This window comes from Scyliorhinus torazame, chromosome 19 (genome assembly GCF_047496885.1).
Source record: "Scyliorhinus torazame isolate Kashiwa2021f chromosome 19, sScyTor2.1, whole genome shotgun sequence".
NCBI lineage: Eukaryota > Metazoa > Chordata > Chondrichthyes > Carcharhiniformes > Scyliorhinidae > Scyliorhinus > Scyliorhinus torazame.
The window spans coordinates 145,749,503-145,768,979 of NC_092725.1; the positions used below are offsets into that span (position 1 = coordinate 145,749,503).

At 54.4% G+C, this 19,477-nt stretch overlaps 1 protein-coding gene across 3 annotated transcripts in view; it reads right to left on the reverse strand.

Moving 5' to 3' along the window:
• Positions 1-19,477, reverse strand: part of iqsec3a (IQ motif and Sec7 domain ArfGEF 3a) — a 738,133-nt gene that overhangs the window by 290,091 nt on the left and 428,565 nt on the right. For all 3 annotated transcript variants that reach the window (XM_072485388.1, XM_072485387.1, XM_072485389.1), the window contains exon 3: positions 18,598-18,904. In XM_072485388.1, the coding sequence (XP_072341489.1) occupies positions 18,598-18,904 (307 nt within the window). The remainder of the gene's footprint in view (positions 1-18,597; positions 18,905-19,477) is intronic.

Below are 19,477 nucleotides of genomic sequence, written 5' to 3' on the forward strand. Positions count from 1 at the left end.
AACCGTCGCCCAGCATCCGTCGCCCGGCATCCGTCGCCCGGCAACCGTCGCCCGGCATCCGTCGCCCGGCAACCATCGCTCGGCATGCGTCGCCTGGCAACCGTCGCCCGGCATCCGTCGCCCGGCATCCATCGCCCGGCAACTGTCGCTCGACATCCGTCGCCCGGCATCCGGCAACCGTCGCTCGGCATGCGTCGCCCGGCATCCGGCATCCGTCGCCCGGCAACCGTCGCCCGGCATCCGTCGCCGGCAACCGTCGCCCGGCAAACGTCGCCCGGCATCCGTCGCCCGGCATCCGGCATCCGTCGCCCGGCAACCGTCGCCCGGCATCCGTCGCCCGGCAACCGTCACCCGGCAACCGTCGCCCGGCATCCGTCGCCCGGCATCCGGCATCCATCGCCCGGCAACCAACGCCCAGCATCCGTCGCCCAGCATCCGTCGCCCAGCATCCGTCGCCCGGCAAACGTCGCCCGGCATCCGGCAACCATCGCTCGGCATCCGTCGCCCGGCATCCGTTGCCCGGCATCCGGCAACCGTCGCTCGGCATGCGTCACCCGGCATCCGGCATCCGTCGCCCGGCAACCGTCGCCCGCCATCCGTCGCCCGGCAACCGTCACCCGGCAACCGTCGCCCGGCATCCGTCGCCCGGCATCCAGCATCCATCGCCCGGCAACCGTCGCCCGGCATCCGTCGCCCGGCAACCGTCACCCGGCAACCGTCGCCCGCCATCCGTCGCCCGGCATCCGGCATCCATCGCCCGGCAACCAACGCCCAGCATCCGTCGCCCAGCATCCGTCGCCCAGCATCCGTCGCCCGGCAAACGTCGCCCGGCATCCGGCAACCATCGCTCGGCATCCGTCGCCTGGCAACCGTCGCCCGGAATCCGTTGCCCGGCATCCGGCAACCGTCGCTCGGCATGCGTCGCCCGGCATCCGGCATCCGTCGCCCGGCAACCGTCGCCCGGCATCCGTCGCCCGGCAACCGTCACCCGGCAACCGTCGCCCGGCATCCGTCGCCCGGCATCCAGCATCCATCGCCCGGCAACCGTCGCCCGGCATCCGTCGCTCGACATGCGTCGCCCGGCAACCATCGCTCGACATCCATCGCCCGGCAACTGTCGCCCGGCATCCAGCATCCATCGCCCGGCAACCGTCGCCCAGCATCCGTCGCCCGGCATCCGTCGCCCGGCAACCGTCGCCCGGCATCCGGCGCCCGGCAACCATCGCTCGGCAGGCATCCGTCGCCCGTCATCCGTCGCCCGGCATCCAGCATCCATCGCCCGGCAACCATCGCCCGGCATCCGTCGCCCGGCCACCGTCGCTCGACATGCGTCGCCCGGCAACCGTCGCTCGACATCCATCGCCTGGCAACCGTCGCCCGGCAACCGTCGCCCGCCAACCGTCGCTCGGCATGTGGCATCCAGCATCCGTCACCCGGAAACCGTCACCCGGCATCCGTCGCCCAGCAACCGTCGCCCGGCAACCATAGCTCGGCATCCGTCGCCCAGCATCCGTCGCCCGGCAACCGTCTCCCGGCATGCGCCGCCCGGCATCCGTCGCCCGGCAACCGTCACCCGGCATCCGTCGCCCGGCAACCGTCGCTCGGCATCCGTCGCCCGGCATCCATCGCTCGGCATCCGTCGCCTGGCAACCGTCGCCCGGCATGCGTCGCCCGGCATCCGGCAACCATCGCTCGGCATGCGTCGCCCGGCATCCGGCATCCGTCGCCCGGCAACCGTCGCCCGGCATCCGTCGCCCGGCAACCGTCGCCCGGCAAACGTCGCCTGGCATGCGTCGCCCGGCATCCGGCAACTGTCGCTCGCCATGCGTCGCCCGGCATCCGGCATGCGTCACCCGGCAACCGTCGCCCGGCATCCGGCATGCGTCGCCCGGCAACCGTCGTCCGGCATCCGTCGCCCGGCAACCGTCGCCCGGCATCCGTCGCCCGGCGTCCGGCAACCGTCGCCCGGCATCCGTCGCCCGGCAACCGTCACCCGGCAACCGTCGCCCGGCATCCGTCGCCCGGCATCCAGCATCCATCGCCCGGCAACCGTCGCCCAGCATCCGTCGCCCGGCATCCGTCGCCCGGCAACCGTCGCCCGGCATCCGTCGCCCGGCAACCATCGCTCGGCATGCGTCGCCTGGCAACCGTCGCCCGGCATCCGTCGCCCGGCATCCATCGCCCGGCAACTGTCGCTCGACATCCATCGCCCGGCATCCGGCAACCGTCGCTCGGCATGCGTCGCCCGGCATCCGGCATCCGTCGCCCGGCAACCGTCGCCCGGCATCCGTCGCCGGCAACCGTCGCCCGGCAAACGTCGCCCGGCATCCGTCGCCCGGCATCCGGCAACCGTCGCTCGGCATTCGTCGCCCGGCATCCGGCATCCGTCGCCCGGCAACCGTCGCCCGGCATCCGTCGCCCGGCAACCGTCACCCGGCAACCGTCGCCCGGCATCCGTCGCCCGGCATCCAGCATCCATCGCCCGGCAACCGTAGCCCAGCATCCGTCGCCCGGCATCCGTCGCCCGGCAACCATCGCTCGGCATCCGTCGCCTGGCAACCGTCGCCCGGCATCCGTCGCCCGGCATCCATCGCCCGGCAACTGTCGCTCGACATCCGTCGCCCGGCATCCGGCAACCGTCGCTCGGCATGCGTCGCCCGGCATCCGGCATCCGTCGCCCGGCAACCGTCGCCCGGCATCCGTCGCCGGCAACCGTCGCCCGGCAAACGTCGCCCGGCATCCGTCGCCCGGCATCCGGCAACCGTCGCTCGGCATGCGTCGCCCGGCATCCGGCATCCATCGCCCGGCAACCAAACCCCAGCATCCGTCGCCCGGCATCCGTCGCCCGGCATCTGGCAACCATCGCTCGGCATCCGTCACCTGGCAACCGTCGCCCGGCATCCGGCGACCGTCGCTCGGCATGCGTCGCCCGGAATCCGGCATCCGTCGCCCGGCAACCGTCGCCCGGCATCCGTCGCCTGGCAATCGTCGCCCGGCATTCAGCATCCATCGCCCGGCAACCGTCGCCCGGCATCCGTCGCCCGGCATCCGTCGCCCGGCAACCGTCGCCAGTCATCCGTCGCCCGGCAACCGTCGCCCGGCATGCGTCGCCCGGCAACCGTCGCCCGGCAACCGTCGCCAGGCATCCGTCGCCCGGCAACCGTCGCTCGACATGCGTCGCCCGGCATCCGTCGCCCGGCAACCGTCGTTCGACATCCGTCGCCCGGCAATCGTCGCCCGGCATGTGGCATCCAGCATCCGTCGCCCGGCATCCGTCGCCCGGCATCCGTCGCCCGGCAACTGTCTCCCGGCATGCGCCGCCCGGCATCCATCGCCCGGCAACCGTCACCCGGCATCCGTCGCCCGGCAACCATCGCCCGGCATCCGTCGCCCGGCATTCAGCATCCATCGCCCGGCAACCGTCGCCCGGCATCCGTCGCCCGGCATCCGTCGCCCGGCAACCGTCGCCCGGCATGCGTCGCCCGGCAACCGTCGCTCGGCATGCGTCGCCCGGCAATCGTCGCTCGGCATGCGTCGTCCGGCAACCGTCGCCAGGCATCCGTCGCCCGGCAACCGTCGCTCGACATGCGTCGCCCGGCATCCGTCGCCCGGCAACCGTCGCTCGACATCCGTCGCCCGGCAATCGTCGCCCGGCATGTGGCATCCAGCATCCGTCGCCCAGCAACCGTCGCCCGGCATCCGTCGCCCGGCATCCGTCGTCCGGCAACCATAGCTCGGCATCCGTCGCCCGGCAACCGTCTCCCGGCATGCGCCGCCCGGCATCCATCGCCCGGCAACCGTCACCCGGCATCCGTCGCCCGCCAACCGTCGCTTGACATGCGTCGCCCGGCATGCGTCGCCCGGCATCCGTCGCCCGGCAACCGTCGCCCGGCATGCGTCGCCCGGCATCCGGCATCCAGCGCCCAGCAACCGTCGCCCGGCATCCGTCGCCCGGCAACCATCGCCCGGCATCCAGCATACATCGCCCGGCAACCATCGCCCGGCATCCGTCACCCGGCATCCGTCGCCCGGCATCCGTCGCCCGGCAACCGTCGCCCGGCATCCGTCGCCCGGCAACCGTCGCTCGGCATGCGTCGCACGGCAACCGTCGCTCGACATGCGTCGCCCGGCAACTGTCGCCCGGCATCCGTCGCCCGGCATCCAGCATCCATCGCCCGGCAACCGTCGCCCGGCATGCGTCGCCCGGCATGCGTCGCCCGGCATCCGTCGCTCGACATGCGTCGCCCGGCAACCGTCGCCCGGCATCCGTCGCCCGGCATCCATCGCCCGGCATCCGTCGCCCGGCAACCGTCGCCCGGCATCCGTCGCCCAGCAACCGTCACCCGGCATCCGTTGCCCAGCATCCGTCGCCCGGCAACCGTCACCCGGCATCCGTCGCCCGGCAACCGTCACCCGGCATCCGTCGCCCGGCAACCGTCGCTTGGCATGCGTCGCCCGGCATCCGGCATCCGGCATCCGTCGCCTGGCAACCGTCGCCCGGCAGCCGTCGCCCGGCATCCGTCACCCGGCATCGGTCGCCCGGCAACTGTCACCCGGCATCCAGAACTATCATTCTCCATAGCTATCTTAAAACTAATGGAATTGTGGTCACTGGTCCCAAAGTGATCCCTCACTAACACTTCCGTCACCTGCCCTTCCTTATTCCCCAAGAGGAGGTCAGGTTTCACCACCTTCCTGGTCGGCCCATCCACTTAGTGAATGAGGAATTCATCCTGAAGACACTCAACAAATTTCTCTCCACCCAAACCCCGTGTGCTGTGGCTGTCCCAGTTAATGTTGGGAAAGTTAAAGTCCCCAACTATAACCACCCTATTTCTCCGGCAGCTATCTGTAATGTCTTTACATATTTGCTCCTCAATTTCCCGCTGACTATTTGGGGGCCTATAGCACAGTCCTATCAAAGTGATCTCACCCTTTTTATTTTTCAGTTCTACCCATATAGACTCAGTGGGCGAACCCTCGGATATATCCTCTCTCTGTACTGCCGTGACACTGTCCCTAATCAAAAACACAACTCACCTCCTCTCCTGCCTCCTGCTCTATCTTTCCTACAGCATCTGTACCCCGGAACATTGAGCTGCCAGTCCTGTCCCTCCCTTAGCCATATTTCAGTAATAGCTGTAATATCCCAGTCCCATGTACCCATCCATGCTCTGATTTCATCTGCCTTGCCCGTTGGATCTTGGTAATTAATTATTTTGTATGCGTGTTCAATTATTCCAAAGATCAGATGGAATGAAAGACATAATTAAACAGACATGAATTGATTTTGGATAAAACATCCACATGAACAAAGACATTCTGAACAGTGATCTACACGGAGTTGCCGTACGGTAACCACCACTCGGCTTGCCGTCGGCTTTTCAACAATTCTGTCAAAGCAACTCACTTTTTAACAGAGCCATACACCAAAAAACAAGAAATATAAACTTGCGCGCAGGTTCCGTCTCCCATTGGAGGTGCAAAACGCTGAACTTGTTTTTCTCCACTTTCCCCACCTCAAAACATTCTTGTGTGGCTTTTCTATGGTTCAGGAAAGCCCCACTCACACTACACACACTCACACTACACTCACACTACACTCACACTACACTCACACTACACTCACACTATACACTCACACTACACACACTCACACTATACACTCACACTACACACACTCACACTACACTCACACTATACACTCACACTACACTCACACTATACACTCACACTATACACTCACACTACACACACTCACACTACACTCACACTACACACACTCACACTATACACTCACACTATACACACTCACACTACACACACTCACACTACACTCACACTATACACTCACACTACACTCACACTATACACTCACACTATACACTCACATTATACACTCACACTACATACACTCACACTACACTCACACTATACACTCACACTACACACACTCACACTACACTCACACTATACACTCACACTACACACACTCACACTACACTCACACTATACACTCACACTACACACACTCACACTATACTCACACTATACACTCACACTACATACACTCACACTACACTCACACTATACACTCACACTACATACACTCACACTATACTCACACTATACACTCACACTACACACTCACACTACACACACTCCACTCACACTACACACACTCACACTATACACTCACACTATATACACACTCACACTATACACATTCACACTCACACTATACACTCACACTACATACACTCACACTATACTCACACTATACACTCACACTACACACTCACACTACACACACTCACACTACACACACTACACTCACACTACACTCACACTACACACACTCACACTATACACTCACACTATACACACTCACACTATATACACACTCACACTATACACACACTCACACTATACACATTCACACTCACACACTACACACACACTCACTGACACACTCACTCACTCACACACATCTCCTCCAAGGTCAAAACCATGCAATCAGAGATACCCAAGGCATGTGTGTTAACCCTGTTAACATGAAGCATTCAGGAGCTCCTATATTAGTAATTAGTTCATCACAGGCCTCAGCTGTTCACTTTAATCATTTCAACTTTAATAACAAAACAATAATGTCACGATGTGAGGTCGGGGAAGCTTTGTTGTAATATGCCTTTAAGGGATAGTGACCCAGTTTTTGTTTCACTTTCAATGAACCCACAACAGGTTTACCCAATCAGTTATGTGCGATTCGTTGTGACATAATTATAATAATGAAACATTTTCAACTTGGAAAACAACATTTAAAAAATGGTGACTAGGCAGTAAATGTCTGACACTGATCTCAAACACCTCTTTTCTTATTTTGAATTGGAGAATTTTTGAAACTCTGGTACCCCCGCCCCATCCCCTCACCACCACCAGCCCCCCCACAACAACCCACCCCCCAGCCCCCACCCCCTCACTCCCCCACCCCCCTCACTCCCCCCCCCCCACCCCTCTCACTCCCCCATCCCCTCACTCCCCCACTCCCTACCCCCTGTTATTGAAAATATGGAAAAATGTGTCATTTGAAGCATGGAAGTCTGGCAATATCTGGTCTGAGAGAAACATGAGAGGATACAGGGAAAGATCCCACAAAGGGTTAACAGCAGCTGCCAGGGAAGGATTGTAAAATGCAGATATCCTTGGTCAAGCAGGCTTAGTAAACAAGACAAACAGGATTTTGAATGAAGCCAAAAACAATGGCTCACACCTTCATTGAAAGTAACTATCTTAGTGAGCATCTGGAAAAGAATGGATGAGTTCAGTTGAATTTTGTGATAATTCGAAGTGTGAAAATTTGCTAATACCAGGTAAATTAAAGAAAACTGGAGGCTCTCAGCCTACGAGAAACATAATTCAAAGCCAAAGTCAAAGTCAAAATTGAGCTAAGGACACAATTGGAAAATAAAACTATAGAAATGACAGGAATTAAAAGTAACACCTCTTGAAACCAAAGCATTTTGAACATCACAAAGGAAACACTGTAATCAGATCTATGAGATGAAGTCATGTCAAAATGAATACTTTGTTGGATTAGACTATTTTAGATCAAAGTTCCTTTTTACAATCAAAGAAAATAAGAGTTACTTTACAATAACACCAAAAAAATTAATTGTTAGAAAGCAAATATAAACCTCGAGACCAGGGCGGGAACTATCAGAACCAGAACAACAACCAGAGCTCAGAGAGAGAAAGGGGAGAAGCAGAGACAGATTATAATCAGCTCGGCCATGGGAAATGGACAGGGCAGAGCAGCCGAGCTAAAATAGCTGATACATCTAAAGAAGACCAGACTTTAAAGAAGATTGATTGTCAAGATGGGCCTGAAGGTCCCTTCAACCAACCAAAAGGATCCAGAAGCAAGATCTTTATACCTTCCTGTAAAGACAGTGATTGCATCTTTTAAAAAGAGAAAAAAAATATTATAATAAAATAACTTTAAAGTTTTAACCTCAAACAGTGGTTATTAGTCTACTTTACTTACTCAGCAATGCGGGACACAGGATCGATGCTACTAAGTGGTAAGTAGATGAAATCTTCGGTGAAGGTATGGGTTATACCAGGGGATAACTTGAAAATATAGTTTGACCTGAATAGCACCCACTGAAGCTTGCATCGGAGTCGGGGAGTGAGAATCCCTGATCACCATTTAGAATGTCGGCCCTTTTTGGTAGAGGGGGAATAGAATAGTGGTGAGTTTTCAAAAACACCCCCCACAGCCCCCTCACTCCCTCCAACCCTCTCACTCCTCCACCACCCATCCCCCTATACGCCACCCCCTCACTCACCCACCTCCCAGCCACCACCCCCTCACTCTCCCACCCCCCTCACTCCCTCACCCCGCTCACTCCCCCACCCCGCTCACTCCCCCACCCCCTCATTCCCCACCCCCTCACTCCCCCACTCCCCTCACTCCCTCACTCCCCCACCCCCTCACTCCCCCACCCCTATCACCCCCCCAACCCCCCAGCCCCTCACTCCCCCACTCCCAACCCCTCCACACCTCCCTCACCCCCCCAGCCTCCTCACTCCCCCACCCCCAACCCCCCAGCCTCCTCACTCCCCCACCCCCAACCCCCCCACACCCCCTCACCCCCCCAACCCCCATACCCCTCATCCCCCACCAACTCCCCCACCCCCCTGCGCCCCCTCACTCCCCCACCCCACACCCCACCCACCCACCATCCCGCACCCCCCCACCACCCTCCTCCCCCACCCCCGCACCACCCGCACCCCCCCGCACCTCCCCCACCTCCCCCGCACCTCCCCCACCCCACCACCCGCCAGAAAAGTCCAGGAAAATTATATCCGCTGTTCTGATTACTTCTAACAATAGTCACTTCCTCAGAATTTCCCAAAAGTCGATGAGTGAACAGTCCTGATTCTTATAAATATTTATCCAAATTGTTCAAACAATCTAAATAAAATGCTTTCTTCTATTTCCTTTATGAATCCATTACTCTGCCGGCGATTTGGTTGACTGATCTCATTCTATTGTTAACTATAAAAATTGGAGAATTGCTCAGAATTCTGAAATATATTAACTGGAATCTCACCTTTTTTTCTCTTTCATTTATCTAAAGGTTCGATGAAGCAAGTCATCTGCTCCAGCTATTCTGTACATATGTAATCCCTCTTATTCATGCTTTGCTGCAGTCAATTGATATTACAGATTTCTGACCTAAATGGATTGGATTTGGAGCTTCATCATAAGAGCTGATTCTAACTGGTGATGGGGGAATATGAGGACACGAGCTGAGGTGAAAACCCATCGAGATCCAGCAGTGTAAAGCCTTTCAACATTTATATCCTTTGCCTCACCACCCCGTGACCTGAACGGACAGTTGGTGCAGTGCGATGAATGTACAAATTTGTATATATATTGTATTTTATATCTGTTGCAGTAAAGTTTTTAAAAACCGGAGTTAAGGTATATTTTTGTTGCGGTAATATTATTAAAGAACTTAGGTTAAATTATCCAGACCTATCTGCTACATCTGCAATTAAGAGGTCATATGGTGAGATAATTATTAATTTTAACCACTTATTTCTTTACAGAGAGGTTCTCAATGGAATATAATTCTGATTGCTGGAGATTCCTCGAGAATAGATAATTTATGAGGGACTGTTTGTTGTCCTAGCTCAGCAGGCGATGGAACATCATAGTGGGATATAATTAATGGGAGGAACAGGTATGACTGCAGTTTTGCAGCCTGCTAGAGGTTTTAACTTGAGTTTTGCCAAAAGCTGTTGGGTTTTTCCTTGTTTTAAAAACTGTTGTACGGATAATTGTAAAGCTATTTTCTTTGATGTTCATGTGGTCAATTCTGTGTTCAAATTAAAGTTTGTTTTTACATAAAACATACCCATTGGTCAAAGTCCCTTACTTGTAAAACAATTTAGGATTTTCCTTTATTTTTCCTGCCAGTATCCTTTCATGTCCCCTTTTTGCTCTCCTAATTTCCTTTTTAAGTTCCCTCTTGCACATCTAAATGCCTCTAGGGCTTCTGTTTTGAGCCCTCGATATCTGCCACAAGCCTCTCTTTTTCTCCTTATCCAATGCTGTATATCCCTCGATATCCAGGCTTCACTGTATGTCCCTGTCAGGCAGTGAAGAGATGGTCGAGTGAGGGAACCATGGTTGACAAGAGAGGTTGAATGTCTTGTTAAGAGGAAAAAGGTGACTTATGTAAGGCTGAGGAAACAAGGTTCAGACAGGGCATTGGAGGGATACAAGATAGCCAGGAGGGAACTGAAGAAAGGGATTAGGAGAGCTAAGAGAGGGCATGAACAATCTTTGGCGGGTAGGATCAAGGAAAACCCCAAGGCCTTTTACACATATGTGAGAAATATGAGAATGACTAGAGCGAGGGTAGGTCCGATCAAGGACAGTAGCGGGAGATTGTGTATTGAGTCTGAAGAGATAGGAGAGGTCTTGAATGAGTACTTTTCTTCTGTATTTACAAATGAGAGGGGCGATATTGTTGGAGAGGACAGTGTGAAACAGATTGGTAAGCTCGAGGAAATACTTATTAGGAAGGAAGATGTGTTGGGCATTTTGAAAAACTTGAGGATAGACAAGTCCCCCGGGCCTGATGGGATATATCCAAGGATTCTATGGGAAGCAAGAGATGAAATTGCAGAGCCGTTGGCAATTATCTTTTCGTCCTCACTGTCAACAGGGGTGGTACCAGGGGATTGGAGAGTGGCGAATGTCGTGCCCCTGTTCAAAAAAGGAACTAGGGATAACCCTGGGAATTACAGGCCAGTTAGTCTTACTTCGGTGGTAGGCAAAGTAATGGAAAGGGTACTGAAGGATAGGATTTCTGAGCATCTGGAAAGACACTGCTTGATTAGGGATAGTCAGCACGGATTTGTGAGGGGTAGGTCTTGCCTTACAAATCTTATTGAATTCTTTGAGGAGGTGACCAAGCATGTGGATGAAGGTAAAGCAGTGGATGTAGTGTACATGGATTTTAGTAAGGCATTTGATAAAGTTCCCCATGGTAGGCTTCTGCACAAAGTAAGGAGGCATGGGATAGTGGGAAATTTGGCCAGTTGGATAACGAACTGGCTAACCGATAGAAGTCAGAGAGTGGTGGTGGATGGCAAGTATTCAGCCTGGATCCCAGTTACCAGTGGTGTACCGCAGGGATCAGTTCTGGGTCCTCTGCTGTTTGTGATTTTCATTAATGACTTGGATGAGGGAGTAGAAGGGTGGGTCAGTAAATTTGCAGACGATACGAAGATTGGTGGAGTTGTGGATAATAAGGAGGGCTGTTGTCGGCTGCAAAGAGACATAGATAGGATGCAGAGCTGGTCTGAGAAGTGGCAGATGGAGTTTAACCCTGAAAAGTGTGAGGTTGTCCATTTTGGAAGGACAAATATGAATGCGTAATACAGGGTTAACGGTAGAGTTCTTAGCAATGTGGAGGAGCAGAGAGGTCTTGGGGTCTATGTTCATACATCTTTGAAAGTTGCCACTCAAGTGGATAGAGCTGTGAAGAAGGCCTATGGTGTGCTCGCGTTCATTAACAGAGGAATTGAATTTAAGAGCCGTGAGGTGATGATGCAGCTGTACAAAACTTTGGTAAGGCCACATTTGGAGTACTGTGTACAGTTCTGGTCGCCTCATTTTAGGAAGGATGTGGAAGCTCTGGAAAAGGTGCAAAGAAGATTTACCAAGATGTTGCCTGGAATGGAAAGTAGGTCTTACGAGGAAAGGTTGAGGGTGCTAGGCCTTTTCTCATTAGAGCGGAGAAGGATGAGGGGCGACTTGATAGAGGTTTATAAGATGATCAGGGGAATAGATCGAGTAGACAGTCAGAGACTTTTTCCCCGGGTGGAACACACCATTACAAGGGGACATAAATTTAAGGTGAAAGGTGGAAGATATAGGAGGGATATCAGAGGTAGGTTCTTTACCCAGAGAGTAGTGGGGGCATGGAATGCACTGCCTGTGGAAGTAGTTGAGTCGGAAACATTAGGGACCTTCAAGCAGCTATTGGATAGGTACATGGATTACAGGAAAATGATATAGTGTAGATTTATTTGTTCTTAAGGGCAGCACGGTAGCATTGTAGATAGCACAATTGCTTCACAGCTCCATGGTCCCAGTCTCAATTCCGGCTTGGGTCATTGTCTGTGCGGAGTCTGCACGTCCTCACCGTGTCTGCGTGGGTTTCCTCCGGGTGCTCCGGTTTCCTCCTACAGTCCAAAGATGTGCGGGTTAGGTGAATTGGCCAATGATAAATTGCCCTTAATGTCCAAATTGCCCTTGGTGTTGGGTGGAGGTGTTGAGTTTGGGTGGGGTGCTCTTTCCGGGGGCTGGTGCAGACTCGGGGGGCCGAGTGGCCTCCTTCTGTGCTGTGGGTTCGATGATAATCTATGATTAATCTAGGACAAAGGTTCGGCACAACATCGTGGGCCGAAGGGCCTGTTCTGTGCTGTATTTTCTATGTTCTATGTTCTATGTTCACTGGATTTGTTGGTCACACCCTTTTTCTTGATTGGAACATGTTGGCCCTGCACTCTTCCTATTTCCTTCTTGAATGCGTCCCACTGTTCTGTTACAGATTTACCTAAAAGTGTCTGCTCCCCGTCCACTCTGCCCAAATTATATCTGGGGCGAAATTCTCCGGTATCGGCGCGATGTCCGCCGACCGGCGCCAAAAACGGCGCAAATCAGTCTGGCATCGCGCCGCCCCAAACTCCGCACCTTGAGGGGCTAAGCCCGCGCTGGACTGATTTCCGCCCCACCAGCTGGCAGAAAAGGCCTTTGTTGCCCCGCCAGCTGGCGCGGAAGTGACATTGCCGGGCGGCGCATGCGCGGGAGCGTTAGCGGCCGCTGACGGCAGTCGCGCACATGCACAGTGGAGGGAGTCCCTTCCGCCTCCGCCATGGTGGCGGCACAGGCGGGCCCCGATCGCGGGACAGGCCACCGTGGGGGCACCCCCCGAGGCCAGATCACCCCGCGCCCCCCCCAGGATCCCGGAGCCCGCCCGCGCCGCCTTGTCCCGCCGGTAAGAGAGGTGGTTTAATCCACGCCGGCGGGACAGGCATTCTAGCAACGGGACTTCGGCCCATCCGGGCCGTAGAATCGCAGTGGGGGGCCCGCCAACCGACGCGGCGCGATTCCTGCCCCCGCCGAATGTCCGGTGCCGGAGAATTCGGCAACCGGCGGGGGCGGGATTCACACCAGCCCCCGGCGATTCTCCGACCCGGCGGGGGGTCGGAGAATCTCGCCCCAGATCTTATTAAAATTGCCCCCCCCCCCCCAGTTTAGAACTTTGTTATCATAGATGTCATAGAATTTACAGTGCAGCAGGAGCCATTCTGCCCATCGAGTCTGCACTGAACCCTACTTAAGTTCATACTTCCACCCTATCTCTGTAACCTAGTAACCGCACCTAACCTTTTGGACACTAAGGGCAATTTATCATGGCCAATCCACCTAACCTGCACATCTTTGGACTGTGGGAGGAAACCGGAGCACCCGGAGGAAACCCACGCACACACGGGGAGGATGTGCAGACTCCGCACAGACAGTGACCCAAGCCGGGAATCGAACCTGGGACCCTGGAGCTGTGAAGCAACAGTGCTAACCACTGTGCTACCGTGCTGTTGTTTTCAGGCCCATCGTGACTTTTTCCATAACAATCTTAAATCTACCAGAGTTACGATCACTGGGCGGGATTCTCCTGCACTCGGCGGGGCGGCCGTACCGGCACAAAAGAGCGGCGTGAAGCCGTCCGGCGTCGGGCCGCCCAGAAGCTGCGGAATCCTCCGCACTTCCGGGGGCTAGGCCGGCACCGCGCCAACTGGAGCCAAAGGGCTTCCGCCAGCCGGCGCGAGTTGGCGCATGCGCACGGGGTTTCTTCTCGGCGCCGGCCATGGAGGAAAGAGTGCCCCCACGGCACAGACCCGCCCGCAGATTGGTGGGCCCCGATCGCGGGCCAGGCCATCGTGGGGGCCCTCCCCCGGGGCCGGATCGCCCCGCGCCCCCCCGAGGACTCCGCTAGCCACCCTCCAAGCCAGGTCCTGCCAGTATGGACCATGTCTAATCCACACCGGCGGGACTTGCCGAAAACGGGCGGCCGCCTGGCCCATCGGGGCCGGGGGAATCGCCGGGGGGTCCGCTGCCAATGGCCCCCGACCGGGCGGCGCGATCCCCGCCCAAATACCGGCGCCGGAGAATTCGGCAGCCGACGTCGGAATTGCGGGGCGGGATTCACGCCGCCCCCTGGCGATTCTGCGACCCCTCTCTTGTCGGACCGTCTATGTACTAGCTTAAAACGTTCTCATGGCTGCATTTTAAGAATTCCGCTCCCTCTAAACCAGTGTTTTTCAAACTTTTTTTCCGGGGACCCATTTTAACAACCGGCCGACCTTTGATCACAGAATTTACAGAGCAGAAGGAGGCCATTCGGCCCATCGAGTCTGCATTGGCCCTTTGAAAGAGCAACCGACCCAAGCCCACATCCCCACCCTATCCCCATAACCCAGTAACACCACCCAACACTTAAGGGCAATTTATCATGGCCAATCCACCCAACCTGCACATCTTTGGACTGTGGGAGGAAACCGGAGCACCCGGAGGAAACCCACGCAGACACGGGGAGGATGTGCAGACTCCGCACAGACAGTGACCCAGCGGGGAATCGAACCTGGGACTCTGGAGCTGTGAAGCAATGGTGCTAACCACAATGCTACCGTGCTGCCTTTCTGACCCACCATTTTCACGTATCATTAATGCGACGGGTGAGCCTGCTCGGTCCTTACAATCTCACTTGGTTTGTCATTCAATGTTACATTTCTGTATGGGTTGTTCATCAGAGGTCCTGGAGCTGACACCAACACTGCTGTGTCCTGTTGTGGACTCTCCTGCGCAGCTCACACCAGCACTGCTCTGTCCTGTTGTGAACTCTCCTGCGCAGCTCACACCAACACTGCTGTGTCCTGTTGTGGACTCTCCTGAACAGCTCACACCAACACTGCTGTGTCCTGTTGTGGACTCTCCTGAACAGCTCACACCAACACTGCTTTGTCCTGGTGTGGACCCTCCTGAACAGCTCACACCAACACTGCTTTGTCCTGGTGTGGACTCTCCTGAACAGCTGACACCAACACTGCTTTGTCCTGTTGTGGACTCTCCTGAACAGCTGACACCAACACTGCTTTGTCCTGTTGTGGACTCTCCTGCGCAGCTCACACCAGCACTGCTCTGTCCTGTTGTGAACTCTCCTGAACAGCTCACACCAACACTGCTCTGTCCTGGTGTGGACTCTCCTGAACAGCTCACACCAACACTGCTCTGTCCTGGTATGGACTCTCCTGAACAGCTCACACCAACACTGCTCTGTCCTGTTGTGGACTCTCCTGAACAGCTCACACCAACACTGCTCTGTCCTGTTGTGGACTCTCCTGAACAGCTGACACCAACACTGCTTTGTCCTGTTGTGGACTCTCCTGCGCAGCTCACACCAACACTGCTTTGTCCTGGTGTGGACTCTCCTGAACAGCTCATACCAACACTGCTCTGTCCTGGTGTGGACTCTCCTGAACAGCTCACACCAACACTGCTCTGTCCTGTTGTGGACTCTCCTGAACAGCTCACACCAACACTGCTCTGTCCTGTTGTGAACTCTCCTGAACAGCTCACACCAACACTGCTCTGTCCTGGTGTGGACTCTCCTGAACAGCTCACACCAACACTGCTCTGTCCTGGTGTGGACTCTCCTGAACAGCTCACACCAACACTGCTCTGTCCTGTTGTGGACTCTCCTGAACAGCTCACACCAACACTGCTCTGTCCTGGTGTGGACTCTCCTGAACAGCTCACACCAACACTGCTCTGTCCTGGTGTGGACTCTCCAGAACAGCTCACACCAACACTGCTCTGTCCTGTTGTGGACCCTCCTGAACAGCTCACACCAACACTGCTTTGTCCTGGTGTGGACCCTCCTGAACAGCTCACACCAACACTGCTCTGTCCTGTGTGGACCCTCCTGAACAGCTCACACCAACATTGCTCTGTCCTGTTGTGGACCCTCCTGAACAGCTCACACCAACACTGCTCTGTCCTGTTGTGGACTCTCCTGAACAGCTCACACCAACATTGCTTTGTCCTGGTGTGGACTCTCCTGAACAGCTCACACCAACACTGCTTTGTCCTGTTGTGGACCCTCCTGAACAGCTCACACCAACACTGCTTTGTCCTGTTGTGGACCCTCCTGAACAGCTCACACCAACACTGCTCTGTCCTGTTGTGGACTCTCCTGCGCAGCTCACACCAACACTGCTCTGTCCTGGTGTGGACTCTCCTGAACAGCTCACACCAACACTGCTCTGTCCTGTTGTGAACTCTCCTGAACAGCTCACACCAACACTGCTCTGTCCTGGTGTGGACTCTCCTGAACAGCTCACACCAACGCTGCTTTGTCCTGGTGTGGATTCTCCTGAACAGCTCACACCAACACTGCTTTGTCCTGGTGTGGACCCTCCTGAACAGCTCACACCAACACTGCTCTGTCCTGTTGTGGATTCTCCTGAACAGCTCACACCAACACTGCTTTGTCCTGGTGTGGACCCTCCTGAACAGCTCACACCAACACTGCTCTGTCCTGGTGTGGACTCTCCTGAACAGCTCACACCAACGCTGCTTTGTCCTGGTGTGGATTCTCCTGAACAGCTCACACCAACACTGCTTTGTCCTGGTGTGGACCCTCCTGAACAGCTCACACCAACACTGCTCTGTCCTGGTGTGGACTCTCCTGAACAGCTCACACCAACACTGCTCTGTCCTGTTGTGAACTCTCCTGAACAGCTCACACCAACACTGCTCTGTCCTGGTGTGGACCCTCCTGAACAGCTCACACCAGCACTGCTTTGTCCTGGTGTGGACTCTCCTGAACAGCTCACACCAACACTGCTTTGTCCTGTTGTGGGCTCTCCTGAGACACTCTCTCCAGCAGGTTTAGTTGTGAGATCCTGGCCTGTTTGTGTCTCTGGCCCTCTCTTCCTTATTACAAAATGATCCATTTTAAATGTTACAATCCTTTTGCTTGTTTGCTGCTGACAAAATGGAGAAATCGCAATCGTGCCCAGAACACGTGATGTCAGTGATCGGGGCGCGTGACCGGCTCCCTGCCATCACTTCGGGCAGGAAGACTGATTGAATTAAAAAACAATCATCTGCTGGGTCAGTGCGCTGACGTCAGGAGGAGGCGCTGTTCTCGCTGGGCTCTGGGCCGACGCACTGATGCACTCTTGTCATTTTAGGAAAATATGACTGGAGAATCCCGCCCCTAGTACCAATCCTGTGTGTGTGATCAGTGAGTTTGTGTGAAGAAGCCAGAAATACAACACTGACTATCCTGCTGACCGCCCAATGGCCCACTCACACATCCATTCACTGGAAGACTTGAAGCCTTTAAACACTTACCTGAATATGGCCGGAACTGTTGTCCAAAAGGAGGGTGTCCCGTCTTTGTTCATCTTTTCTGTTCCTAATGTACATCTGCACTGACCCATTGATGCTTCAGCTAGGATCAGACATCCTGACTGAAACATTGTATAAGGGTGCAACACAGAAATCTTCCCGGGCAGCGGCAACGTGCGAGGCATCAACGCTGACTGGAAAATCTGGGCCATTTCCATCTGAACACCCTTCATTCACTCAGAAATTAAATAATGCCCACTGATTTGGCAAGGAAACAAAAATTAAAGACATCAATTCAAATGACATCGTCAGCTACATCACTGCATAAGTTCAGTTCTCATCATTCCTGTCATAACAATGTGTGATTTGTGCAGTGATATCTTTACTGGACCAAATGCTACATCGACATGTCGACAATGAACAAAGAACAAAGAAATGTACAGCCCAGGAACAGGCCCTTCGGCCCTCCAAGCCCGTGCCGACCATACTGCCCGACTAAACTACAATCTTCTACACTTCCTGGGTCCGTATCCCTCTATTCCCATCCTATTCATGTATTTGTCAAGATGCCCCTTAAATGTCACTATCGTCCCTGCTTCCACCACCTCCTCCGGCAGTGAGTTCCAGGCACCCACTACCCTCTGTGTAAAAAACTTGCCTCATACATCTACTCTAAACCCTGCCCCTCTCACCTTAAACCTGTGCCCCCTAGTAATTGACCCCTCTACCCTGGGGAAAAGCCTCTGACTATCCACTCAGTCTATGCCCCTCATAATCTTGTAGACCTCTATCAGGTCGCCCCTCAACCTCCGTCGTTCCAGTGAGAACAAACCAAGTTTATTCAACCGCTCCTCATAGCTAATGTCACAGTGTCTCACGATAACAGGAGACGATAATTTTACCACACACTGAAATAAAACGTTGCCTCTTTTGAATGCTTCTAGACTTTTGTTTTGGGTTTTCAAATAATGTTAATCACATGGAACTATGTAATCAGCTTTTTTCAAACTTTGTATTCAGCTTAAAGCTTCTTGGCCGGCACCACACACCTTTCTGTTTATGTATTATAGACATACAGCACCGGATGTGAACAATACCTGCTTATTCTTGAGATCCAGCGAAAGCTGATAATCCGAGCTGGGTAAGTGTGAGCACGTAGCTGTCCCTTTGCTACGTTGCATCCTCATTGGCGACGCACTGTGATGCAGACTCGCTTTCTGCACCATGGTGTTGCAGACAGGAACCATCCGCCATGGGTTCCCCTCCTTGGTGTCAGCCAATGAGCATTTCACTTGGTCCATGTCATGTCCATCAGGAATGTTGATTTCACATTCTCCTGGGATTTTCATCGGACCATCTGCCTCTGAGTTAATGGATTTGTCTCCAGGAGAGATGGTTTCATTACTGCAAAATTAAGGTGAGATACATGCTGTTAGTAACAGGCATTAAGCAGTGGGAGGCTGTCGCCTCTCTGCCACCCCCTCACTCACTTGCATGAGGTGACTACACATTGAAAGATCAGTTTTTAATAACAACATATAGTCAGAAAGCAATACAGCAAGTTGCAAATAAAAAGAGATCAGACCAAAACTCAAACAAAGTTTGAATGTGGTCGCCTGGGAATAATTTTAACTCACCTGCAGCAAACAGACAGGATTACACAGACCACCTTTGTTTTAAATGCAACTGTCCAATTTTACTTCCTATTAAATGTTAATGAAGTGTAAAAATCAGCTCGGGTTAAAATAGGCAACCAATGCAGTCCCATGTTTCCCACTGGAGAAGTGAAATTAAAATTCCCCCCATGACTCAGAGTCAGAAACAATTTCTGTTTCAAATTCTCCGCAGCTCAAGCTGACAAAGTCTACGTTAGACAGATTGCTGCTGTGTCTATATTTATACTGGTCGCTCACTAAAATTCTGGTTTCTTTGTCTTTAATTGTAATTACTGGAATAAAATTCAGAACATTACTTCCA